The sequence below is a fragment of the Loxodonta africana genome, chromosome 24, assembly GCF_030014295.1.
Source record: "Loxodonta africana isolate mLoxAfr1 chromosome 24, mLoxAfr1.hap2, whole genome shotgun sequence".
NCBI classification, from domain to species: Eukaryota; Metazoa; Chordata; class Mammalia; order Proboscidea; family Elephantidae; genus Loxodonta; species Loxodonta africana.
Genome location: NC_087365.1, coordinates 36380525 through 36404929, shown reverse-complemented (window position 1 = coordinate 36404929; position 24405 = coordinate 36380525). Strand labels below are relative to the sequence as shown.

Here is a 24405-nt window from a genome sequence, read left to right as displayed (position 1 = left end):
ACATGAACTGTAAGATGCTATATACACACTGGCCATTAGTTTACTAGCATTTCGCACAGCCTACAATTATTACCCCACACCATTCTGAATTATCACATTTCAAATCTTACCCCTCCCATGAGGCTGTACCATATCACATAGGCCAGGGCCTTAACTTTTATATTATCCCCCGTACTGCCTTGCTGTAATATGAAAATCTCCTTCCAGTACAACTTTTGTAGAAATTCACAGATCCCTAGAACCTACGAAAGGACAAATTTATACTTCATTCATTCACTCAATATTTATTAAGCACCTGCTGTGTACAGGCCATGTACACGGCCCTAAGATTATTAATGGAGACAGCACACAGACTCTCAACCCATAATGCTCATTTACTGCCCAGTGAGTAGCACAGGCCAGGCTAGGGTGAAGAGCCCCATACCCCTGAAAAGAGCATCTGTCTAATTATGGAGTAGCCAGGACTCGGTCAGGGTACATTTAGGCACATACCACATTCCAAAGGATTGGATTCTTCAAAGTGGCATCTCCAATGATTAAGTAGAGGGTGTAAGTGCCAGAGGCAGAATCAAATTCAGTCTTTCTTTCAGAGGTATCCAGTTCAAACTTGTATACATTCTTGCTGTCTGGCTCAGCAACAAACACTACTTCCTGTCCAGTCTTCTGGTTGTGAAGTCGGACGAAGGTCTAGATGGAACAATGATACAAACCTTTCATCTATTAACTCCAAAACTCACTGCGGCCCATCAACCCATCAACAAGGCAGCAGGCCACTGGCTCTCTTGTTACTGTGAGAGCTCTGGGATCTGCCAGACCTGCCTGAAAGAGTGGGAGAAGCAGCCATCCTACCCTGGTTCCTAACTCAGAGATCAGAGAGAACTTTTTGCTGGTAGAAAGCAAGAAATTTAACTTAGAGGTCCAACCAATTCTCCACTACTTGGAGGCTGAAAAGGCCCAGTTTGTGGATGATTTGAGCCCTTTGCCATTGCTGCAATTTCTTCTTCCTGCCAGCCTTTGGCCACTTTGTGGCCCAGTTAACTTCTTCACCAGAGGGTAAAAAAAAGGGAAATGAGGTGGAACTGTAAAAGGCCCATTTTCAATTTCCTGGTGCCTCCAGCTAAAGCTTTAGTAGAGGAGGCTTAAGTACCGACAGCAAGGGAGAGTTCTAATCAAGCTGGGCAGCCCGGTGTCATGAAGAGGGACCAGGCTCTGAAGACAGATGGATTTAGTTCCACTACTTAGTAGCTGAGCAAGTTATTTCACCTCTTTGAGCCTTGATTCTTCATCTGTAAGACAGAAGGACTAACTTCTACATGTGGAGTGACTGTGTGAAGATTCACAGTTAACATATGCAAAGCATTTAGTGTGGGGCCTGGTACATACTAGTCAACAAACAGCTAATACTGTTATCAGTATGATGGTATGAGTCTAATCATCTTATCCTCCCCTATGGCACAAGAAATTAAGTTTTCTGCACATTTAGAACTGCAGCAAAACTCAATATCCACGCAGAGCTTTTCTTCCACGTGTTTCAAGATAACAGAATTCAACAGGCAGGCAGCCTTGGTCGGTCTCATTTCACAGATCATAAGGCAAAAATACTGAATCAGTCATTATGGCCACACAGCTAGTGCTGGAGCCACAGAGAAAATGCAAATCTCATTTGTTGCTCTACACCTGGGCAACAAAGAACAACCATCAAAGCATTTAGGGATGGGGCCCAGAGGTGAGAAGCATCCTGGCTATAGCAATTATACAGTCTTGGCCAAGAATGGAATTTAGGAGCCCAGATACCTGGTCTTCCTCCTATTTCAGTCAAGTGCAGGTAGCAGCCACTATCATCTCAAAATGTCACCTCTACCTGAGAGGTAGAAAAAGCCACAGAGGTTGGTTTCCAAACCAGAATCTTGGATGAGACAAATATTCAGTTAAAGTTATATTTCCTCACGTATTTCCCTTCTCTTATTCTCCCTGCCCTAACCCCAATCTCACTGACTTAGTCTTGTTAATTTTTTCTCTTCATATTCTCTCTTCTCCAGTGCTATTTTGGTTGGTGAATGTCACTCTGGGAAAAAGTTGAGAAATGCTAAGAGGCTGAAGTACTTAAAGGTTAGTCACCCATGGCTAAGTGCCCTGACCAAGCTCTCTGGAGTTTGGGGGTGGAGGGGAGAGCAGAGCAGAGCAGTGTGGGGACAGTGGTCGTGGCGCAGAAACTCTGGGGCCTGGGGACAAGTGCAGCAGCTGCAGCCACTAGGAACAGAAGCAAAAAGGTTTCCAAATAAACACACTGGCTTCTGAAGCTGCCACTTGGGATGGACACAAGTTGGCTGGTTCTTGGTAAAGTACAAAGCACTTAAACCAAGCCCATTCTGGTCTGACATTCTTTCCTATCTTTGGACACGCAAAGTATTTGGATTTCCCTTTCCACAACACTTAACTGTGCACAGGGCAGGGCTCTCAATCAAGGGGGATGACAGCGGCAGTGGGTGGAGGGTGAGGGGGGAAGACAGCAGAGCTGCTTGTCTGGAAATGGTATGGTTTGAAATCTCTCTGAAATAATAATTTTGATTATTTTTTATGGGGGAAAAAATGAAGCCTATTGCTTTCATAATATAAAGCAGGAACAAGTTTAGAAGTGCTATTCCACAGATTCCCACAAATAAAAATTCTGCTTTGGCCAGAACAAAAAAATGCTTTGGGTTCACTGTCTAGGTTTTTCTTCCATCAAAGTTATTTTGAAATTTTTTATAAGAAAGAAAAAAGCCTCGATTAAGGGTTAATCTGCTTGACATACATCTTCTCAACACCAGCTAATCTTTTAAAAAGACGAGTGTATTCCAGGTTCGGGGTTACAACCAGTACCAGAGAAGCAGTGTGATGTGGGAAAAGCCCAACACAGTTGAGCCTGATGAACTGTCGCGGCTCCGAGTGAAGATCTGAAGGCAGGCATCTGGAACCTCCCCAGTCACTGTTAACATACTGTACCATTAGCTCTAGTGTACATTAACACTTCAGGCCAAGAGAAATACCTGAGCCTTTTCCTAACCTGGTGAGGAGTGAGTTCAGCACCAGTGTTCACATCTACCAGCTGGAAGAACAAGGCGAAGTTCTGGTGGCTGTCTGCAATGAATGTGCCCTTGGCTTTAGCTGGGTAGGTCACCCTGAAAGAGACAGGAAGTTAAGTCTTTAGAAAGGGCCTGCATATCTCTGCCAAGAGGCAAAGAATACACTGTTCACTGCCTGATCCTCCCTTTCCCATTGTAACACTTCTGTTGTAGACAGACAGATGTGGAGAACTATCTGGGGCCTAGGGGCAAACTGAGCTGATACAGCCAGGACTGTGAACAGCACAGAATGACCTTCCATCAGGGTCTGGGGAAACGCTACACATAGATGCTTGTGCCTCCAGCCTTTCACTTCAAGGGCCTAAGGATCTCAACTCAACCAAGTCAGGCAGCAGTGGAGCGCAAGAGGCTCACTGCAGGCATAGAGGCGGCCTGGAGAGCTGCGCAGGCAGAATCACACAGACGATAATCACAAGATCGACGTTAGCTGCACATGTGAGCAAGGCCAGAGACTGCGGGGCTGGGGGACTGGAGATGCAAAAGAAAGAAGGGCACTTCTAGCTTTTTCTTTTTTTGTACTATATTTTTCTCCTGGATACCGTTTCAATTTAGTTTCCTATCTGAAACTGAGTTTTAAAAAGTGATCTTTTTGCAAAAGGCAGACTCACAGATGAACCCTGATAGAATGTGAGAAAAATTTGGAACAAAACCTCAAATTCCTAAAAAAACCAAAAAAAACCCAGACTTACTGGACCTGTTGAGACTAGAGGACTCCCTGACACTAATGCTCTGAGATGCTCTTTAAATCTTGAATAGAAACTAGCCCCTGAGGTCACCTTTTAGCTAAATAACAGATTGGCTCACAAAATAAAGAATATCACCTGTATGTATTAGGCTCCTTTAATAAAATCATTTATTTGAGACCAAACAGTCAACAATTACTTTAAAACAAAGATGAGAATGTAAGGGGGCAGGGAAACTAGATAAATGGAAATAGAACAAGCGGAATGGAAATACTGAGAATGTTCACATATTGTAAAGAATATAACCAATGTCACTGAATGACCTGTACAGAAATTGTTGAATGGGAACCTAAACTGCTCTGTAAACCTTCACTGAAAACACAATAAAATATTGTTAAACAAACAACAACAAAAAAAAAGTTGGGGAAATTAAAAACGAAAAAAGGGAGACTCAATGAGGAAAACTGCTCTTTTCACAGCTATTTCCTAGGATTTTAGATTAAGAAGGCCAGAGAATAAAACTAGCCTAATGGTTATAAGGCTCACATTTGGCTATACATTTACTTATGAATAACGCCAACTATTCATTTATATAAAGTATTAAATGTCACAAAGCACTCTCAAAGACATTTCAACTGAGTCTCAAACAGTGCTCTCATTTCCAACGTCACTATTAAAACAGCCAAGCCAGAGGCAGAAAGACCAGTGCTATATGACTTAAAAGGAGTGACTGGCTTCCAGACTCTGGTTACAATCTCCTGTCTTAAAAATGGCATCTATGGCCACCCCAGTTAAGTAAAACTGGAGTCTGAACTATACCCAGAGATCCTGATGCTCTTGCCCCAAAATAAGGATCCGGGAGAAGGCTGGCAAATGGGCTTCCTATAGTGTTCTGGGCCCATTCTGATCAACTGCTAATAGTTATTTAGAAGGTTGTATCTGAGTTCAGCAGGAACAAGCGCTGGGACTGATTAGTGATGCCTCCTATGGACTTGGGGAGTGGAATGGTAATCCTCGCATGCAAGGTATTTGCCATATCAGGTCTAGCGACATACGAGACCTCCAATAGATTTCAGGCCTACCCTGGGCCAAAGAAAGCTTCCATGAGGCCGCTAAAAGCAAATTCAGGACTGCCAAGATAAGGAGACTGCACCAGAATGTAAACCAATATACAGAATGTAAATCGAGAAAAGTCTTGTTATAATAAAAATTGTCGTCTGAACAAATAATTATGTGCTTAGTGACATAGTAGACTTACATCCTGAGGCAAGTCCCTCAACTCATTGAGGACTCATAATAAGGTTCACTCATGGACTGAACACTGGTATAAACAACACCCAAATCTCCTTAAATGCTAAGCAGAATCCCTGGTGCAGTACCAGCGGAACTACAGACACTCCAGTTGGGGGCGCAGGCTGGATGACTGCTGACACAGAAATGACAACTGGAGGGGCTCGGTGACTAGGCATGTCCCTCCAGCTCCAGACTGTGCCCATGTGGCATCTACCTACCGGGTGGTTTTAGGTGCGATGCTCTGATCCTTATCCACAGTGGAAAGATCAACATTTGTGATGCCAACTTCAGTGGAGACCTTGACTCTGAGCTAGAGCGACACAGAAGAAAATCACTGAGCCAACTGGTGGGTATACCAGGGATTAACGTGCATATCCAGAATTTTCTACTCTTAAAAGTAAGTAAAAGCATGAAAGGTTCTAAGACACAAGTCTTCAATGATTATAGTAAAATGGACCCAGCCAGGCAGTATACAGAAGCTTAAAAGAAATTCCTTGACTTTTATCCCTTTTTCCCTTCTCTGACTGCAGTGGGATGCACATGTTTAAAAAAAAAAAAAAAAAAAGACCTTGTTCTTCTTCTTTTTTTGGTGCCTTAGGTGACAGTTTACGGCTCAAGTTAATTTCTCATACAAAAATTTACACATATATTGTTATGTGACACTAGTTGCAATTCCTGTGTGACAGCATACTCTCCCTTTCCACCCTGGGTTTCCCGTGTTCATTTCACCAGCTCCTGTCCCTTTCTGCCTTCTTGTCCAGCCTCCAGACAGGAGCCACCCATTTAGTCTCATGTATCTGCTTAAAAAAAAAAAAAAAATTTTTTTTTTCTTTATATCTGCTTGAACTAAGAAGCACACTCTTTATGAATATTACTTTATGTTTCACAGTCCAGTCTAACCTTTGAAGAGTTGGCTTTGAGAATGGTTTTAGTACTGAGTTAACAGAGCATCCAGGGGCCAGGTCTTGAGGGTTCCTCCAGTCTTGGTCAGACCACTAAGTCTGGTCTTTTTACTAGAATCTGAGTTCTGAACCACAATTTTCTCCTGCTCTCTCAGGGACTCTCTATTGCGTTCCCTGTCCGGGCGGTCATTGATGGTAGCCGGGCACCATCTAGTTCTTCTGGTCTCAGGTTGATGGACTCTTTGGTTATGTGGCCATTTTTGTCTCTTGGGCTAACATTTTCGTTGTGTCTTTGGTGTTCTTCATTCTCCTTTGCTCCAGGTGGGTTGGGACCAATTGACACATCTTAGATTGCCACTTGCAAGCTTTTAAGACCTCAGACACCATCCACCAAAGTGGGATGCAGAACATTTTAATAAACCTTGTTATGCCAACTGATCCAGATGTTCCCTGAAACCAAGGTCCTCAGGTCCCAGCTCCTGCTACTCTGTCCCTCGAAGTGTTTGGCTGTGTTCAGGAAACTTCTTAGCTTTTGGTTTAGTCCATGTGTGCTGACGTCTCCTACATTGCATGTTGTCCTTTCCTTCACCTAAGATAATTCTTGTCTACTATCTAGTCAGTGAATTCCCGTCTTCCTCACTCCCCACCCTCGTAACCATCAAAGAATGTTCTCTTCTGTGTTTAAACTTTTTCTTGAGTTCTTATAATAGTGGCCTCATACAATATTTGTCCTTTTGTGACTAATTTCACTCAGCATAATGCCTTCCAGATTCCTCCATGTTGTGAGATATTTCACGGATCCATCATTGCTCTTTATCATTGCATAGTATTCCATTGTGTTTATATACCATAATTTGTTTATCCATTTGTCTGTTGATGGGCACCTGGGTTGTTTCCATCTTTTTGCTATTGTGAACAGTGCGGCAATGAACATGGGAGTGCATATATCCATTCGTGTGACAGCTCTTATTTTTCTAGGATATATTCTAAGGAGTGGGATTGCTAGATCGTATGGTACTTCTATTTCTAGCTTTTTAAGGAAACATCAAATTGATTTTCAAAGTGATTGCACCATTTTATATTCCCATCAGCAGTGTACAAGTGTTTCAGTCTCTCCACAACCTCTCCAATATTTATTATTTTGTGTTTTTTTGATTAATGCTAGCCTTGTACAGGTCTTTCACGTCTCTGGTTAGAGCTATTCCTAAGTATTTTATCTTCCTGGGGGCTATTGTAAATGGTACTGATTTGGTGATTTCCTCTTTGAAGTTCTCTTTGTTGGTGTAGAGGAATCCAACTGATTTTGGTATGTTTATCTTGTATCCTGATAGTTTACTGAAATCTTCTACTAGTTCCAGTAGTTTTCTTGTGGACTCTGTGGGGTTTTCTGTGTCATCTACAAATACAGATACTTTTATTTCTTCCTTACAAATCTGGATGCCCTTTATTTCTTTTTCTTGCCTTATTACTCTAGCTAGGACCTCTAGCACGATGTTGAGTAAGAGTGGTGAAAAAGGGTATCCTTGAAAAGATCTTGTTCTTGTCTTTTAAAGTATCTAAGGGAGGAAAACTCAGTAAGCAATAATCCTAAAATAATTCAGATTAACAAGTAGTCTATTCAAGAAACAGCTATGATTTATTAAGCCCTCAATATGTGAAAGGTATTGCTTTATAAAGATGATTTCACTTAATCCCCACAACAACTCTGCATGGTGGTGCTCTTTCTGATAGAAAATTAAAGATTAGAGAGGCTAAATTGCTTATTCGAGATTAGACAATTAATAAGTGATAAAGCCAGTATTCAAGCTCAGGCACTCTGATTATATCTGTCTATATTCTTAGGTACCTCATTTTATAGCTTCCCATCAATGCTTACCCAAAGCCAAGGGTTACTGTAACTGCCTGGGAAGATCTAAAAAGCTATGGAAGTCATCTGTATTGTTCACCAAGATCTTCTGATTCTCCTTCTGAGCATGTGGTAAAATTGTACTTCTCTGCCCCCCGTCAGTCAGGTGTGGCCACGTGGCTTGCTCTGGCCAAGAAAATGTGAGCAGAAATAAAGTGTGTCACTTCCAGATGGAAGCTTTCAGAGTCTGTGTGATTCTTTCTTTCCTTCTGACTGGTAAAGTGCAGATAGAGGCTTGCTACTTCAGCCTGGGCCCTGGAGTCAGGACAAAATAAAGCTGAGCCTCTAACCGACCCACTAAAGATACCTACTGTAAACAAGAAATGAACATTTGTTGTTTTAAGCCACCAAAATCTGGGCTTTGTTATAATCATAACCCAGTCCATCATGACTCTTACAGAGACTCAACCTGGGTTTTAATTCTATATGCCTCTTATAAATATTTTCACAAAGGAGAACTTGCCAATGTCAGTAAAATATAAATCTAAAAAATATTAGATACAAAAATAAATACAAAGTTCCAAAACAGACAGAAAACACATTAAAAGTCCATTCATAGCAAATCTCTTAATTAAAATCTAAGATGAATGTACAAGTTATACAAACCCAGGCTTTTACGTATAAACATATCTGTGAGTCTTCCAAATATTTGATAGGCTTGAATGTAACGTTTAGGGAAATCCTTACCAAATCCACTGGTTTACAGTCAAAGTACTGATCAGGGAATAGAGATAGAGGGCTGGGCAAATAATTGAATGATAGCTTCAGCATTTTTCTAAAATGCCATATCAAGGTGTGACAGACTCAAATCAAGGACAAAAATTAAAAGGGATAAAGATAGCTATCAAGTAATTCTTTTTAACAACCTTCTCTCCTATCTCCATAATAACTATTTTGTGACAACAGCCTTAATTATTACATTGAATAGGGGTGTTCTGGTTTGCTTGAAAAGAGAAACCGAATGCAAAAGATTTATTACCAGAAGCTGTAAGGAGATTATCTCCTACTTTTGGATACACAGCCACCTATTGGCAGAATTATATTTAGCACCACTGCCTGTTACTGAGTCTAGGCAACTGGGTAAATTATAGCAGGTGGGGTGGGGTAGGGTAGGGGAGATGGCCACCAAGCTGAACAGACCCCCAGTGAGAGAGCTGGGAGCTTCTACTTTGGTTCTTTGGGCTCTCTGCTAGTAAGTAAACAGCTTCACAACTCACTCAGGGCTTGGAGCCAGAGCAAGCATTGCCACAGAAAGCTCAACTCAGAGAGGCTGACACCATGTCTACTTAAAGACAAACTGGAGGGAAAGGTTCTGGCAAAGAAGTTGCCAAAGAACTTTGGTTAGGGTACTGACTTTTAGCAAGATATCCTGCTGAGACCACTTTCCCAGGGGCTATACAGAGATGGCAAGGTGTACTTCTCCTTAAGGGAATACAGACATGCAGACCATAACTATCACAGGCCAGGTCACTGTTTTAATGAAGGGATGTACAAAGTGCTGCAGAAGCACAGGAGAAAGAACTGTGACCCAAATCTGCCTGGGGGTGGCCCTCTGGTTGGGGAGTGAAAATGTATAGCAGGAGGACACATTTTGGGCAGAGGTAGAAGTTTAGGAATACCCCATACTATAAAACTAATCTGTCTTCATAGTTAACTACTCTGCAATCTTCATCAACATTAACCAGGTAATTCCCTCATCACTTTTGTGACTCATTCTCTTAGGGACTTATTCATTTAAATTTGTAAATGTGATCTTGAAATCACTGTCCATCCTAAATGTGCATAAACAGGAGACCAGTTAAACAAATTTTGGTACATCTATATTATGTAGCAATTTAAAAGAACAAGGTAGAAGTTTACCTATAGATACAGAGATACTGCCCCCTACTTTTGAATACACAGCTACCCATTCGCAGAATTATATTTAGTAACTCTGCCTGTCATTGAGTCTAGGCAACTGGGTGAATTATTGGCATTGGGGATGGGGGAAGAGACAGTCATCAAGTTGAATAGACCCCCACGGGAAAACTGGAAGGCTCTATTTTGTGACAAAATCAAAGAATACAACTATTCATAGAATGATCCCTTCTGTGTAAATAAGAAAAAATACATATACATTCACTAATACATGCATCCTATTTTTTTTCTTAAAGGATACAAAGGAAACTGTTAATAATGGATTCCTCTGAAGAGAGGATCTGGGTGGAGAGGATGGGAGAAGGCTCTTATATTCCATTATATTCTTTCTGTGCTTTGAATTTTTTAACCATATGCATATTTTATTCCCTTAAAAAAAAATCAGGGATTATGTGGGCAATGAGATTACAGGCCATATACTTTCTTCTTTATAAACTTTTCTGTATTAAAAAAGTACCACCTATCTAGGATCTTAAAAGTTCGTGAGCGGCCATCTAAAATACTCCACTAGTCTCACTCCATCTGGAGCAAGGGAGAAGAAAACCAAAGACACAAGTGAAAGATCAGTCCAGAGGACTAAGAGACTACAACTACCACAGTCTCTACCACACTGAGGCCAGCATAACTATATGGGGCCTGACTATTACCACCAACTGCTCGAAGAGGGACAACAGAGGATTCCAGACAGAGTTGGAGAAAAATATAGAACAAAATTCTAACTCACAAAAAAAGACCAGACTTACTGCTCTGACAGAGACTAGAGAAACCCCGAGTATGGTCCCCAGACATGCTTTAACTCAGTACTGAAGTCACTCCTGAGGTTCACCCTTCAGTCTTGGATTAGATCAGGCCCACAAAACAAGGCTAAATGGACACACCAGTCCAGGGGCAAGGACAAGAAGGCAGGAAGGAACAGGAAAGCTGGTAACAGGGAACCCCAGGTCGAGAAGGGGAGAGTGTTGACAAGTCGTGGGGCTGGCAACCAATATCACAAAACAATATGTATATTAATTATTTATTGAGAAACTAATTCTCACTGTAAATCTCCATTTAAAGTACAATTAAAAGAAGAGATATAGAAACAAACAAAAAGTACCACCTAATGAATATGACTTTCAAAATAATTAGTCTTCCTTTCAACAGATAAACACAAACAGATGTTTTAAGGTTTGTCTAAAGCTCCTCAATGTATCCTAATCAGAGTGATAAGAAAGCCATCAAGTTTAGGTTTTTCCCTCAGAATCCTGACCATAAACTTTCAGTAATAACATGGCCACTAAAGCCTGGTAATCAAGATTCAGCTGTATGTATACTAAAGCCATCGTGAGCATTGCAAGACAACACAGACATAGCCGATAAGCAAAGCGGCAAATGGCAGTGAACTCAAGTCAATTTTGGTTTGATCTCAGCCCGTTTTAAAAAGGTCCTCTAGGTTATAGCTTTCTTTGTTCCACAGAAACACTGTAGGGCTATTCTTGAATAGAAAACAGTTTAACACAAGTCCTTCTACCCCTAAAATCTTACTACAAATTGGACTCTGGAAACACATTCAAAAGAACAGTGTTTTTATGCTACTCTTTTAAAGTAAACTGAGAACTAAAAATCATCCTATGTTTTCCAAACCCTGTTTTAAAGAGTTTGCTGTAGGATTCCTATTCGTTAGCACTTCTTCCTTCCAACTAACACAGCAGGATTCGTTTTCCTAATAGGAAAGGAGAACTTATTTCTCCACTGTAAATACAGCTAAGCCTGCTTTACAGTGGATCACGCTGGTCCTCTCTTAGCCTGTGCTGCATGCCACATACATCTCAAAAAATGTTTTAATGCCAGGAAATGCAGCCTTTCTGCTCAGAGTAATAGCCCTCCTGTTTAGCTCATTACTGTCAAAAATGATGGTGCATTAGGGGCAATTAATGCTAATGACAGCTTCCAAAACCCATGCTTCCCCTGAGAGCCAGTCCAACGTCAGTGAGCACTGTTAAAGGTCTTCCACACCAAACCACATTAATGCTCTCTGACCCACGCTGAGCACCTCTAGGGAGGATAAGCGGGACCTGCTGACCTGCTCTGAGGCGCTAAGTGTGACTATTACTGAAATTACAAAGTAAAGTTGGCATATATGGCAGAGGTCAGCGCTCACCAAAAAAAAAAAAAAAAGAAGTTCTAATGTTTTTTTCCTGGGAATGTAACGAAGAGTGGAAAGGAGGTTTTGTAATGTTTATTCCATCACCGGAAAGGAAAAGGACAGCCGTGGCCTAAATGGGGGCTTACTTTTATTGCAGGAATAATAGCTATCAGCTATTTCTGCTATTTTGTACTTAAAATAAATTTTCCAATAACCACAGGAAACATTTGGACAAACACTAGACTTGAAGTTACAAAAAGCCAAGCTATTATAGTTATCAAGGTAGCGTAGTATTGGCACAAAGACAGAAATATAGATTAATGGAACAGAATTGAGTTCAGACATCAACTCATCTATGGTCAATTGATTTTTGACAAGGATGCCAAGACCATTCAATGGGGGAAGAATGGTCTTTTCAAAAAAATGGGGCTGGGACAAATGAATATTCACATACAAAAGAAGGAAGGAAGCTGGACCCCCTACTTCATACCATACAGAAAAATTAACTCAAAATGGATCAAAGTCTTAAATGTAAAACCAAGAAACTCTTAGAGGAAAACACAGAAGTAAACCTTCAAGACCTTGGATTAGGCAATGGTTTCTTAGATACCTAAAGTACAAGCAACAAAAGAAAAAAATTCAATAAATTAGACCTCATTTAAAAAAAAAAAATTTGTGCTTCAAAGGATCCCATCAAGAAAGTAAAGAATCTATTGAGAAAATACTCACAAATCATATATATATATTTGATAAGGGACTTGCAACCAGCATATCAAGGAACTCTAATAATTCAATAATAGAAAAAGACAAATAACTCAATTTAGAAACTGGCAAATGACCTGAATAGACATTTCTCCAAAGAAAATATACAAATGGCCAACAAGCACATGAACAGATGTTCAACATCATTAGCCATCATGGAAATACAAATCAAAACCACAATGAGATATTCACACCTACTAGGATGGATACAATCAAAAGGAAAGACAGTAAGAAATGTTAATGAGGATGTGGAGAAGCTGGAACTCTCATCCACTGCTGGTGGGAATGTAAAATGGTGTGACTCCTTTGGACAACAGTTTGTTAGTTCCTCAAGAAGTTAATATAGAGTTGCCATATGACCTAGCAAAGCTGAAGATAAGCACACCTTATGGCCCTATCACTCTAGATAAACGATATCATTCTAGATAAACAAAACACGTGCATAAAAAACATGCAGAAGGGTCTTCACAGCAGCATTGTTTATAGTAATAAAAACCTAAATGTCCAACAACAGGAAAATGAATTAATAAAATCTGATTTATTCATAAATGGAAGACGATTAACTTATGAAAATCACCCATTTTATGCATATAGCTCTAGTTCTACATATATAAATATGGCTGATTTTCATAAAACAAATATTGAGTGTAAACAAGCAAAAGGATAAATACAGTATAATTTATAAAGTTTGGAAACATGCAAATGAGTGCAATATAGTATTTAATAATACATATATATATAAACCTGCGTTGAATGAGTGGCATCTGGGGTCTTAAAAGCTTGCTAGCGGTCATCTAAGATGCATCAATTGGTCCCAAATGACCTGGGGCAACAAAAGAGAATGAAGAACACCAAAGGCACAAGTTAAATATTAGCCCAAGAGACAAAGGGGCCACATAAACCAGAGACTCCATCAGCCTGAGACCAGAAGAACCAGATGGTGCACGGCTACCATCAAATGACCGTCCTGACAGGGAACATGAGAGAGAGACCCTGACGGAGCAGAAAAAAAGTAGGGTACAGAATTCAAATTCTAGTAAAAAAGACCAGACTTAGTGGTCTGACTGAGACTTAAGGAACTCCAGAAGACATGGTCCCCAGACTCTCTGTTAACCCAGAACTAAAACCATTCCCAAAGCCAACTCTTCAGACAAAGAATAGCCTGGACTATAAGACATAAAATGATACTCGTGAAGAGTGTACTTCTTAGTTCAAGTAGATAAAGTAGATACACAAGACTAAATGGGCAGCTCCTGTCCAGAGGCAAGATGAGAAGACAGAAAGGGACAGGAGCTGGTTGAATGGACACAGGAATCTGGGCTGAAGAGGAGGAATGTGCGGTCATATTATAGGGATAGCAGCTAGGGTCCCATAATAATGTATGTATAAATTTTTGTATGAGAAACTAACTTCAGCTGTAAACTTTCACCTAAAGCACAGTAAAAAAACAACAACAGCAAAAATGGCACTGGAACAATAAACCCTAAAATCTGAGGAAAGAGGGAAGAGAAACTGTTAGAGGAATACTCAGAGAGCTTAAATTCAACCCATAGAGTTTTTCTTACCAAGAAAAAACAAAAATGAAGTACAGCAAAATGTTAGGGTTTGAAGAAGATGTGTAGCTGGTAGATACAAGGATTCACTGTTATTATTCTCTGTTCTTTCCTGTACGTTTGAAATATTCCATACTAAAAAATAAAATAAAATTTTACTGAAGTACAGATGAAGGAGCAAGATTTGAACTAGGCCTTACAGGGTAGATAGGAGCTCAGCATATGGGCAGGGGGGTGAAGAGCATTTTCTGTGGTGCAGACAGCATGAGTTGCATACAGGCATGCATGTTCGTAAGGTAGATCTGAGGAACACTATGCAATCAAGAGCGGCTAGAGCTCTCAACACTGAAGCACGTTCACTGACCCTGTGGAGGACCTTCTACACCATGCTAGGCATCTGGCCCTCACTCAGGCAATGGGGAACCAAGGAAATATTTAACCAGCAGAACAATGAAATTATATCATTCCAGTGGCACTTATGGAAAACTAAATGAAAGGGCGTAGACTGAAGACAATGAAAAATGAAGCTAGTTGGAAACTACCACCACGGTCTACAGGACTGACTACGGGGCCCTGACTAAGAGGGAACACTGGGACTGAGGAACAAAGGACTCACAGAGAAGGCACTGAGAGGGAAAAGCCACAGAACTTGGTGATGGACTAGAAATCAGAAGTGGAGAGAAAGGAAGGGGTTAAGAACAACTGTAAGGTATGAGCTTGGCACATGGTGGATATGTTGTTATCAAAACAGGAAACGTAGAAGGAAAAATAGGTTTCAGGCAAAACAAAACAGCTTGCCTTTGAATGTGTTAAGCTGTAAATATTGCCCCTTAACAAAGGAAACTAACATTAAAATTATCTGAATTTTAAAGGTTCAAGGTACACACTACACTATTTTCTGCCTAGATTTTCTGTCAGTGAATAGACTAGGATCAGACATCTCATTCCCTAAAAGGTCAGACATGATGCAGAGATGAGAAGCAAGAAAACAGCCTCTTTTCTGCCATGCTTCTAATACAAGTGCTTGATCTACCTATGTTAAGTAATGCTTCACTTTTGAAAAGGTCAAACTTTCTAGCTGCCTACATTCGTTTCATTAAAGAAAGGTGAGCGTCACAGGAGCCAATTTGAGGAGCTCGCCAAAGGCCAAATCTGGGATAACATGACAAACAAAATAAATGATGATAGCAGTGGATTATAACCTACAGCATAAAAGAAATATTCATGAATCCATGCTGCTATAAGTAATTCAATAAATAAATACATGGGGGAGAAGGAAAAGTTTTTACTTACAGTAGAATTCCAACTATTAAATGCAGAAGGAATGCAAGAAAGAGAGAAATGACCTTTTGGCAAACACCACAGTAACTGCTGCAGGCAAGAACCATCAAGATATTTGCAGAGCTTCAAAGTATATCCCCAAAAGATACTTACCTATGAAGTAGAAAAACAGGAACTTTACAACGGAGAAATCTAGGAGATACCACCTTAACCAAGTGATCAAGGTTAACATCACCAGTAACAAGACACATCAACATCATTACTTCCTGACACAATGCAGTGAGAAGGGCAGGACATCACTTTTGGAGTCTTTTTACCAAAACATCAGATAAACCCAACTGAAGGGCATTCCGTTCTACAGAGTAATTGGCCATTATTTTTCAAAAGTGTCAAGGTCATGAAACGGAAAGAAATATCTTCAATTGAAGGAGATGAAAGGGATATGACAGCTAAAGGAATATGCGATCCTGTATTGAATCCTGAACCAGATTAAAGACAGTGGCACAAATGGCGAAGTTGGAGCTAAGGTCTATAGGTTAGTTAATAATATTGTATCTATGTTTAATTTCTTGGTTTTGATAATTATGGTTACATAAGATGTTAACATTTGGGGAAGTTGGGTGAAGTGTATATGGGAAATCATTGCACTATTTTTGCAACTTTGATTAATACTGAAACCGTTTCAAAATGAAAAAGATAAATATTTTTCATTGTGCTTTAGATGAAACTTTACAGAGCAAATTAGTTTCTCATTGAACAATTTATTACACAAATTGATGTGTCAACACTCTCCTCCGCTTCCACACCCCAGTTTTTTTCCATCAGGCCATTTTTCCTGTCCCTTCCTGCATTTTCATCATTGCCTTTGGGCAGGTGTTGCCCTTTTGCTCTCATATACTTGATTGAACTAAGATGCACATTCTTTACATGTGTTATGGCTTGTTTTATAGACCTGTCTAATTTTTGGCTGAAGGGTGAGCTTCAGGAATAGCTTCAGTTCTGAGTTAAAAGAGTGTCCAGGGGCCATAGTCTCAGGGATTCTTCCAGTGCCTGTTAGACCAGTAATTCTGGGTTTTTTTGTGTGTGAATTTGAGTTTTGTTCTACATTTTTCTCCTGTTCTGTCCAGGACCCTCTACTGTGATCCATGTCAGAGCAGTTGGTGGTGGTAGCCAGGCACCATCTAGTTATTCTGGGCTCAGGCTGGTGGAGACTGTGGTACTTGTGGTCCATTAGTTCTTTGGACTAATATTTCCCTTGTGTCTTTGGTTTTCTTCATTCTCCTTTGCTCTGGACAGGATGAGACCAGTAGATGGCCACTCGTAAGCTTTTAAGCCCTATCTTAGTTATCTAGTGCTACTATAACAGAAATACCACAAGCGGATGGCTTCAACAAAAACAAATTTATTCTCTCACAGTCTAGTAAGCTACAAGTTCAAATCCAGGGAATCAGCTCCAGGGAAGGCTTTCTTTCTCTGTCGGCTCTAGAGGAAGGTCCTTGTCATCAATCTTTCCGTGGTCTAGGAACTTTTGAGCGCTGGGACTCCAGGTCCAAAGGACACGCGCTCCTGGCTCTGCTTTCTTGGTGTTATGAGGTCCCCAACTCTCTGCTGACTTCTTTCCTTTTATCTCTTGTAAGATAAAAAGTGATGCAGGCCACAATCCAGGGAAACTCTCTTTACATTGAATCAGGGATGTGACCTGAGTAAGGACGTTATATCCCACCCTAATCCTCTTTAATTTAACCCAATCTTGCCTCATTAACCACAGGCAGAGATTAGGGTTTACAACACATAGGAAAATTACAACAACCACAAAATGGAGGACAACCATACAATACTGAGAATCATGGCCTAACCAAGTTGATGCATCTTTTGGGGGACACAATTCAATCCGTAACAAGCCCCCAGGCACTACTCACCAAAGTTGGGTGTAGAGCATTTTCTTTATGAACTTTGTTATGCCAATTGACCTAGATGACCCCTACAACCATGGTCCCCAGGCCTCAGCCCCAGTAACTCAGTCCCTCAGGGTGTTCGGATGTGTCTATGAAGCTTCTATGACTCTGCCTTGGTCAAGTTATTGCTGACTTCCCTATATTGTGTACTGTCTTTCCCTTCACCAAAGTTAACACTTACCTACTATCTAATGATTTCCCCTCCCCAATCCTTCCTTCCCTCATAACCATCAAAGATTGTTTCTTTCTGTGTGAAAACCTTTTCTTGAGTTTTTATAATAGCGGTCTCATACAGTATTTGTCCTTTTGTGATTGACTTATTTCATGCAACATTAATTCCCTCCAGATTTATCCATGTTGTGAGATATTTCACGGATTCATAATTGCTCTTTATCATTATGTAGTATTACATTGTTTGTGTGTACCATAATTTGTTTATCCACTCATCTGTTCGTGGGTACTTAGTCTGGTTCCATCTTTTTGGTATTGTGAATAGTGCTGCAAAGAACATAGATGTGCATATATCTATTCCTGTGACGGCTCTTATTTTTCTACACTATAGTCCTAAGAACAAGATTGCTTGGATAGTATGGTATTTCTATTTCTAGCTTTTTAAGGAAGTGCCATGTTATTTTCCACAGTGGTTGGACCATTTTACACTCCCACCAGCAGTGCATAGAGTTTTAATCCTCCCACAGCCTCTCCAACACTTGTTATTTTCTTTTTTTTGATTAGTGCCAGTAATGTCGAGGTGAGATGGTTTATCTCAATGTAGTTTTGATTTGTATTACTCTAATGGCTAATGATCTGTGAGCATTTCCTCACGTGTCTATTAGCTGCTTGAACGTCTTCTTTGGTAAGTGCCTTTCATATTCTCTGCCCATTTTTTAATTGGATTATTTGCCTTTTTGTTGTTGAGGTGTTGTAGTCTCTTACAGATTTTAGAGATTAGACCCTTGTTGGTTATGTCATAACCAAAATTTTTTCCCCAGTCTGTAGGTTCTCTTTTTACTCTTCTGGTAAAGTCTTTTGATAATCATAAGCGTTTAATACATTATTTGGTTATCTAGTTTATCCAGTTATCTAGTTTATCTTCTGGTATTTGTACATTGTTAGTCATGGTTTGTATCCTATTTATGCCATGTATTAGGGCCCCCAGCATTGTCCCTATTTTTTCTCCCATGATCTTTGTAGTTTTAGGTTTTATATTTAGGTCTTTCATCCACTTTGGATTAGTTTTTGTACATGGTGTGAGGAATGGGTCCTGTTTCATTTTTTTACAGGTGGACTTCAAGTTTTGCCAGCACTATTTGTTAAAGAGACTGTCTTTTCCCCATTTGATGGACTTTGGCCTCCATCAAAAGAGCAGCTGACCATAGGTGGATGGATTTACACCTAGGTCCTCGATCCTGTTCCATTGTTCTATGGGTCTGTCATTGTACCAGTACCAGGCTGTTTTGACTATTGTGACTGTGTAGTAGGTTCTGAGATCAGGTAGTGTGACGCCTCCTACTTTGCTCTTCTTTTTCAACAATGCTTTACTTATCTGGGGCCTCTTTGCTTTCCATATAAAGTTAGTGATTAGTTTTTTTCATCTCATTAAAGAATGTTGTTAGTATATGGATTGTGATTGCGTTATATCTATAGATGACTTTCGGTAGAACTGACATTATCACAATGTTGAGTGTTCCTATCCATAAGCATTATATGTTTTTCCATTTATATAGGTCCCTTTTGGTTTCGTGTGGGACCGTTTTGTAGTTTTATCTAGGTCTTTTACGTCCCTGGTCAGGTTTACTCCTAAGCATTTTGTTTTTTCTTTAGGGGCAATTAAAGCATGTTTCAATGAAAAAAAAAGAAACAAAGAAAAGTGGAAAATGGCCTCTGATGGCGAAATGAATAGTAAGAAAATAGCTGTCACAAACAGCACATGTTTATTATTTCAGGAAAGGCACAGCGCCACTCCAAGGTCTTCCTCAATAGCATGCATGACAGTGTAGTCAAGGAGATCCAGCAAAGACCAAGTAGCAGAAATATTGAAAAATAACAGCTGAGGTGGTGGGAAAAAAAGGCAAAAGTGGTATTATGCAAAGCTCAGCTGCTGGAGCTCTACACAGCCCTGTATATTCACAGGGCATGCTAACCAAGCTGGTAGTGTGCAGGGGATCCACCTGCACACAGGCTGGATGACAAGTTACTCAACCCCTTTGAGCCTCATCTATGAAATGAGACTAACTCCACTTATCTCTCAGGGTTGTTGTAAGAATACAATAACGTAAGCAAAAGCACTTAGAACTGTGCTTGCCAAGTAAAGCAGTAGTCAATAAAAGGTTCATACTGATGACCGTAATTCAGAGTAAAAAAAGGTTAAATCATATTCCATAGTACAAGGTTTATGAAGGCAGAGAAATACGTCATTCATCTTAAATAAACTTCTATTCAAAAAGGTTAAAATGAAAGCCAAGGTGACTGAAGGGGTAAACTTCAGTTAGCTGGGAAACCACTAATGTGAAATACCTCATTCCCACAAAGCATCAGATAAATGAGGCGTAGCTTTCCATCCTTAAAGCTACGTGGATGTTCAACCCAACTGGAGTGAGCTGAACATGTGAAACACAATTTGTCATGAAAGATTACCAGCTGTCTTTTGTGCTGTACCCAGATAGACTCATTATATCGTTGTGTCACTTGATGTCTCTCTTCACCTAATTAGGAGCAAGTACTTTTTTAAACCTACCAAGGACCACCACACAAAACATTTTACAAATATTTATGCCTTGGCAGAATTATTTTTCCCACTTCCTAAATTTTATGTAAGACAGCAATGCTAAATTATAATGAAAAACAAATACTTCACAAATAAAACTAGCTATAGCTAAGTTCTTGATTTATTGCCTTGGCTAAGTCTGTCAAACAGCATAGTTCAAACCTATCCCTCTCAAAATACTCACGTTATCTTAATCCCAAAGTAAAGGTGTCATACTGGACAATTAATGGTGTATGTCTCTTTGGTCATTTCCTTGGATACATTAACACGGCAATGGGGATGATAAGAAAAGCACCTACCTCTACAGCATTTGCAATATAACGGTTGTCACCTTCAACTTTGACAGAGAAGTCATAATAACCACTGGGAAGTTTCACATTGATGAAGTTTAGTTCAAAACCATCCCTGTTAAGAATGACAGTGAGATTAGCAAGGACTCACATAGGGACAACAGGAGTAAAACAAAAAGAGGCTACAGAGCAAGGAACGCCTTGACACAGTCCAGGGCTACCCCACTTCTTCATTTTTGACCTCCTACTTCACTTGGGCAACTTCTCTGCTCAATCACAGTTTCTAAGTTTTCTCCACATTATAATCTATCTAAAATGACCTCCCCCTGCCAAGTTTCCAGTCTTCTCTTTTGTTTTCCCCTCTTAGCTCCTAAAATCCTACCTCTCTCAGGTAGCCTTCCACAATTAAATGCTAAACAGGGAAGTGTACAGTATGATCCCAATTACACTAATAAAAGAAACAAAGAAAAAGATACATACACATATACATGCTCACAGAGAAAAAAAGCACAAGCAAAAAATATTCCAAAAAGTTCAAAGCGGGTAATTTTTTGTATTATTTCTACTTATCTGTGTTTCGTGAATTTCCTTAAAAAGGCCTGTCTTGCTTTTATAAAAATATTCATAATTTTTATTTTAAAAGGGAAAAAAAGAGTGAATTCATGACTCTAACTATATAACAAAACACCAATGACGTCTTTTATCACCCCACTGATTCTTTCATTCCTAAAAATGATTTTTGCTTTTTAATTTCACATATCGCCTGTGTATCTTCATGACTGACTAATCAACTTATTTTCTCTCTGAAAGTCAAAGCTTCTGATGAACAGGGACCATCTTATTAACTTATTAATGACACTTAACAAAGTCTCATACAAAAGTTGACCCTAAATTTTAAAAATTTGCATAACAATATGCAGCCATTAAAAATAAAATTGTAGAAGAATATTTAATCTCGTGGGGAAATGTTCATGGCATACTGTTACAGATAAAAAAAGCATAATCCTAATTCAATTCAAAAATACATTTATATGCGTACCAAAAAAGGCTAACAAAAAAAGACAGCAAGATGTTAACAAAGTTATTATCTCTGGGTGGTGGAATTATGCATGATTTTCTTTTCTTTTCTATATTTTTCCCACAATAAACACATATTACTAATATATCGGAAACAAATATTAAATTTATAAAAAGTTATTTACAGTATATTGACAAGACAAAGCCAACCAGAAAGAGACAGGAAACAGTAAAACCAAAGCAAAATATTTTTCATTTTAAAAATCTTTTTCTTATAACCATAGGATTTTGATATTGGGAGGTCAAATTTACCTAACCAATGTTTAAGTAAATTTGGTTTTACGATCTTGGTAATGTCCACATTAATCTGGGTTATATTGGCTGCAGGCTAACTTCCCAAAACAAAAATGTTTGCACCCTGCAAAAATCTATTCAGGACTTACCCTACAGGGGTGAAAGATGTCTTCTGGAGGACAGTGGCTCTGGAAGCAACGGATTTAGCATGTTCTAGTTTGACAGTGGCCTGAATCAGAGGCTGGGACAGAACATTGGTGACTTGCAACTAGGAAGAAATAGAAAATTACACGTAAGAACGAAGGCTGAGGGATTTTGTTTCTGTGGTGCTTTATCCACAGGGAGCGAAACACCTCACTTCAGGAAATCATCACTGACCTTTGCTGTTACCTATCACAGAGCAAATACAGGGAAAACATAATTAGGTAGGGATGGAATTGATTATAGAATGTTAAAGCTGACATTATCGCATTTTTCAAAGGAGGAAACTAAGGCCCAGAGAAAGAAAATGGCCCATATCACACTGATTGTTATGTTTCCCTCTTTCTGATCTCCTATTCTATCCACTGCACTATAGGATCTTAAAAAATAAAATATTAGCAAGAAAAAATATTTTAGGAAGGTACTAAAATACCTTCAATGGCAATGGGAAAATGGAGGAAATATGGATAACATCGTTGTTGTTAGGTGCCATCGAGTCAGTTCCGACTCATAGCGATCCTATGCACAACAGAACAAAACACTGCCTGGTCGTGTCCCGCCTTCACAATTGTTGCTATGCTTGAGCCTACTGTTGCAGCCACTGTGTCAATCTATCTCGTTGAGGGTCTTTCTCTTTTTCGCTGACCCTCTACCAAGCATGACGGATAACATGAATAGCTATCATTTGCTGAAAGCCAACTGCTACTGCTACTACTAGGCTGTGCCCTTTACATACATCCTCACATCAACTGTATGAGATAGACAGCATCATCTCTATTTTGCAGATGAAGAAACTTAAGCCATAAGAGGTTAAGGGTCTGGCGAAGGCCACCCAGCCGGTTAAGTGGCTGAGTCTAGACTCGAACCCCAGTCTGCCTGGCTTCAAAGCCAATACTCTTTCCACTTTGCTCTCTTAGTCCCCCTTAAACTATGTTAGTCAGGTTACTTCTTACCCCAGTCTTTGTTAAGAGGATATGAGTTATAAGTAGGGAGAGGATAGGCAATTTTGAAGGGCACTTCCTTAAGAGTGACCAAAGTAGAAGAAAATATGGGACAGATGGTACTGCTCTATTTGGAACATCAACATTTAGACATAAATAAAATGCTAATTTCTTCTGAAGATTTTAACTTATCACTGTTTCTAAATAACAATAAAATGCCTCATTTGAGATGAAAAATCTCAGGGTACTCCAGATTTACAGATTTGCTCTGTTCAAAGAGTTAACACAAAGGAGAAGTCTGTGCTTAATGCTGACTGAGAGGGAGGACTGTGCTATGAAGAAGCAGAAAGACACACTGTCAGCACTAGGGAGGAGACCTTCTACTTCTTTTAACAACTATGAGCACCAGAACTACATGGGAATTAAAACAGCTGTCTTAGAACAACATATTTAGAAAGTTTTGGTATTGGGCAGCGCATTTTAAAAGCAGGACTTTTCTATACACCTGGAAGTCTAGACCCAGAGATGCAATTTTCTTGCACTTAATTTATTCAAAGCCCATACTATTCGAAATCCTCTAAGAGGAAGGAAGACTTTGACAGAAGATATGAAGGATTCTTTGACTAGTTCAGGCCCATTGGTCACGTCTGCATTTCCAGACAAAGAGAAATGAGTCTTGCCCTGGATTTAATGGGTAGGTCCTCATGGGGGCTATAGTTGGCATTGTACCATGGTCTTTAGATTTCTGAAAGTCTTACACCAGAAATGACGATCAGAGTGCACATTTTGGGCACGGAACTCATACCCGCAGGACAGCCTGCTCACGAGTGTCGGAAGGCAAGCCCTCGGTCACAACCACCACTGGCACGTGGTAACGATTCTGGGAAAGAGCAGCAGCGGCAGAGGCCACACTGAAGGCTTCTGAGAGCGATTCAAAGTTCTTCTTACTGAAGATGGCATTCATCAGCTGGATGACCTGATCCTGGAAGAAAGGGAAATGTAGTTCCAGATCTTTCTCCAGCAGAAAGATGGGAGAGCTACCCCTTCCCCCCTACTTGACTCAAGTTATTCCTTATCTGTTTCCAGGTGTTTACACAGAAGGTCCTTTAGCCATTAATCCAAACGGGGGAGGGGGGGAAACGGGGACAAATAGTCTGCATTTGAGCTTAGAAACTTAGATATGGTTGTTTTTTTCCATCTGTTCAGTATAAACTGAAACTCTTACATTTATTTGGCAACCATTTATTGAATGCTTACTATGCAAATGCAAGGTACTTCCAGATTACTACTGAGATAAGGTAAAATTTTCAATAAAAAATTGGCCAAAAAATAAAATTTAAAATAATTTTAAAGTTTAATAAATAGTCAAATGGTATGGTATGTGAATCAATAA

At 39.7% G+C, this 24405-nt stretch overlaps 1 protein-coding gene across 2 annotated transcripts in view; it reads right to left on the bottom strand.

Annotated features, from left to right (window-relative positions):
• RPN2 (ribophorin II) overlaps window positions 1-24405 on the bottom strand; it is a 73549-nt gene that overhangs the window by 8753 nt on the left and 40391 nt on the right. For both annotated transcript variants that reach the window (XM_010591666.3, XM_064276061.1), the window contains exons 7-12: window positions 23818-23994; window positions 22020-22138; window positions 20569-20674; window positions 5320-5411; window positions 3047-3161; window positions 493-687 (exon numbers count right to left, since the gene is read on the bottom strand). In XM_010591666.3, the coding sequence (XP_010589968.2) occupies window positions 493-687; window positions 3047-3161; window positions 5320-5411; window positions 20569-20674; window positions 22020-22138; window positions 23818-23994 (804 nt within the window). The remainder of the gene's footprint in view (window positions 1-492; window positions 688-3046; window positions 3162-5319; window positions 5412-20568; window positions 20675-22019; window positions 22139-23817; window positions 23995-24405) is intronic.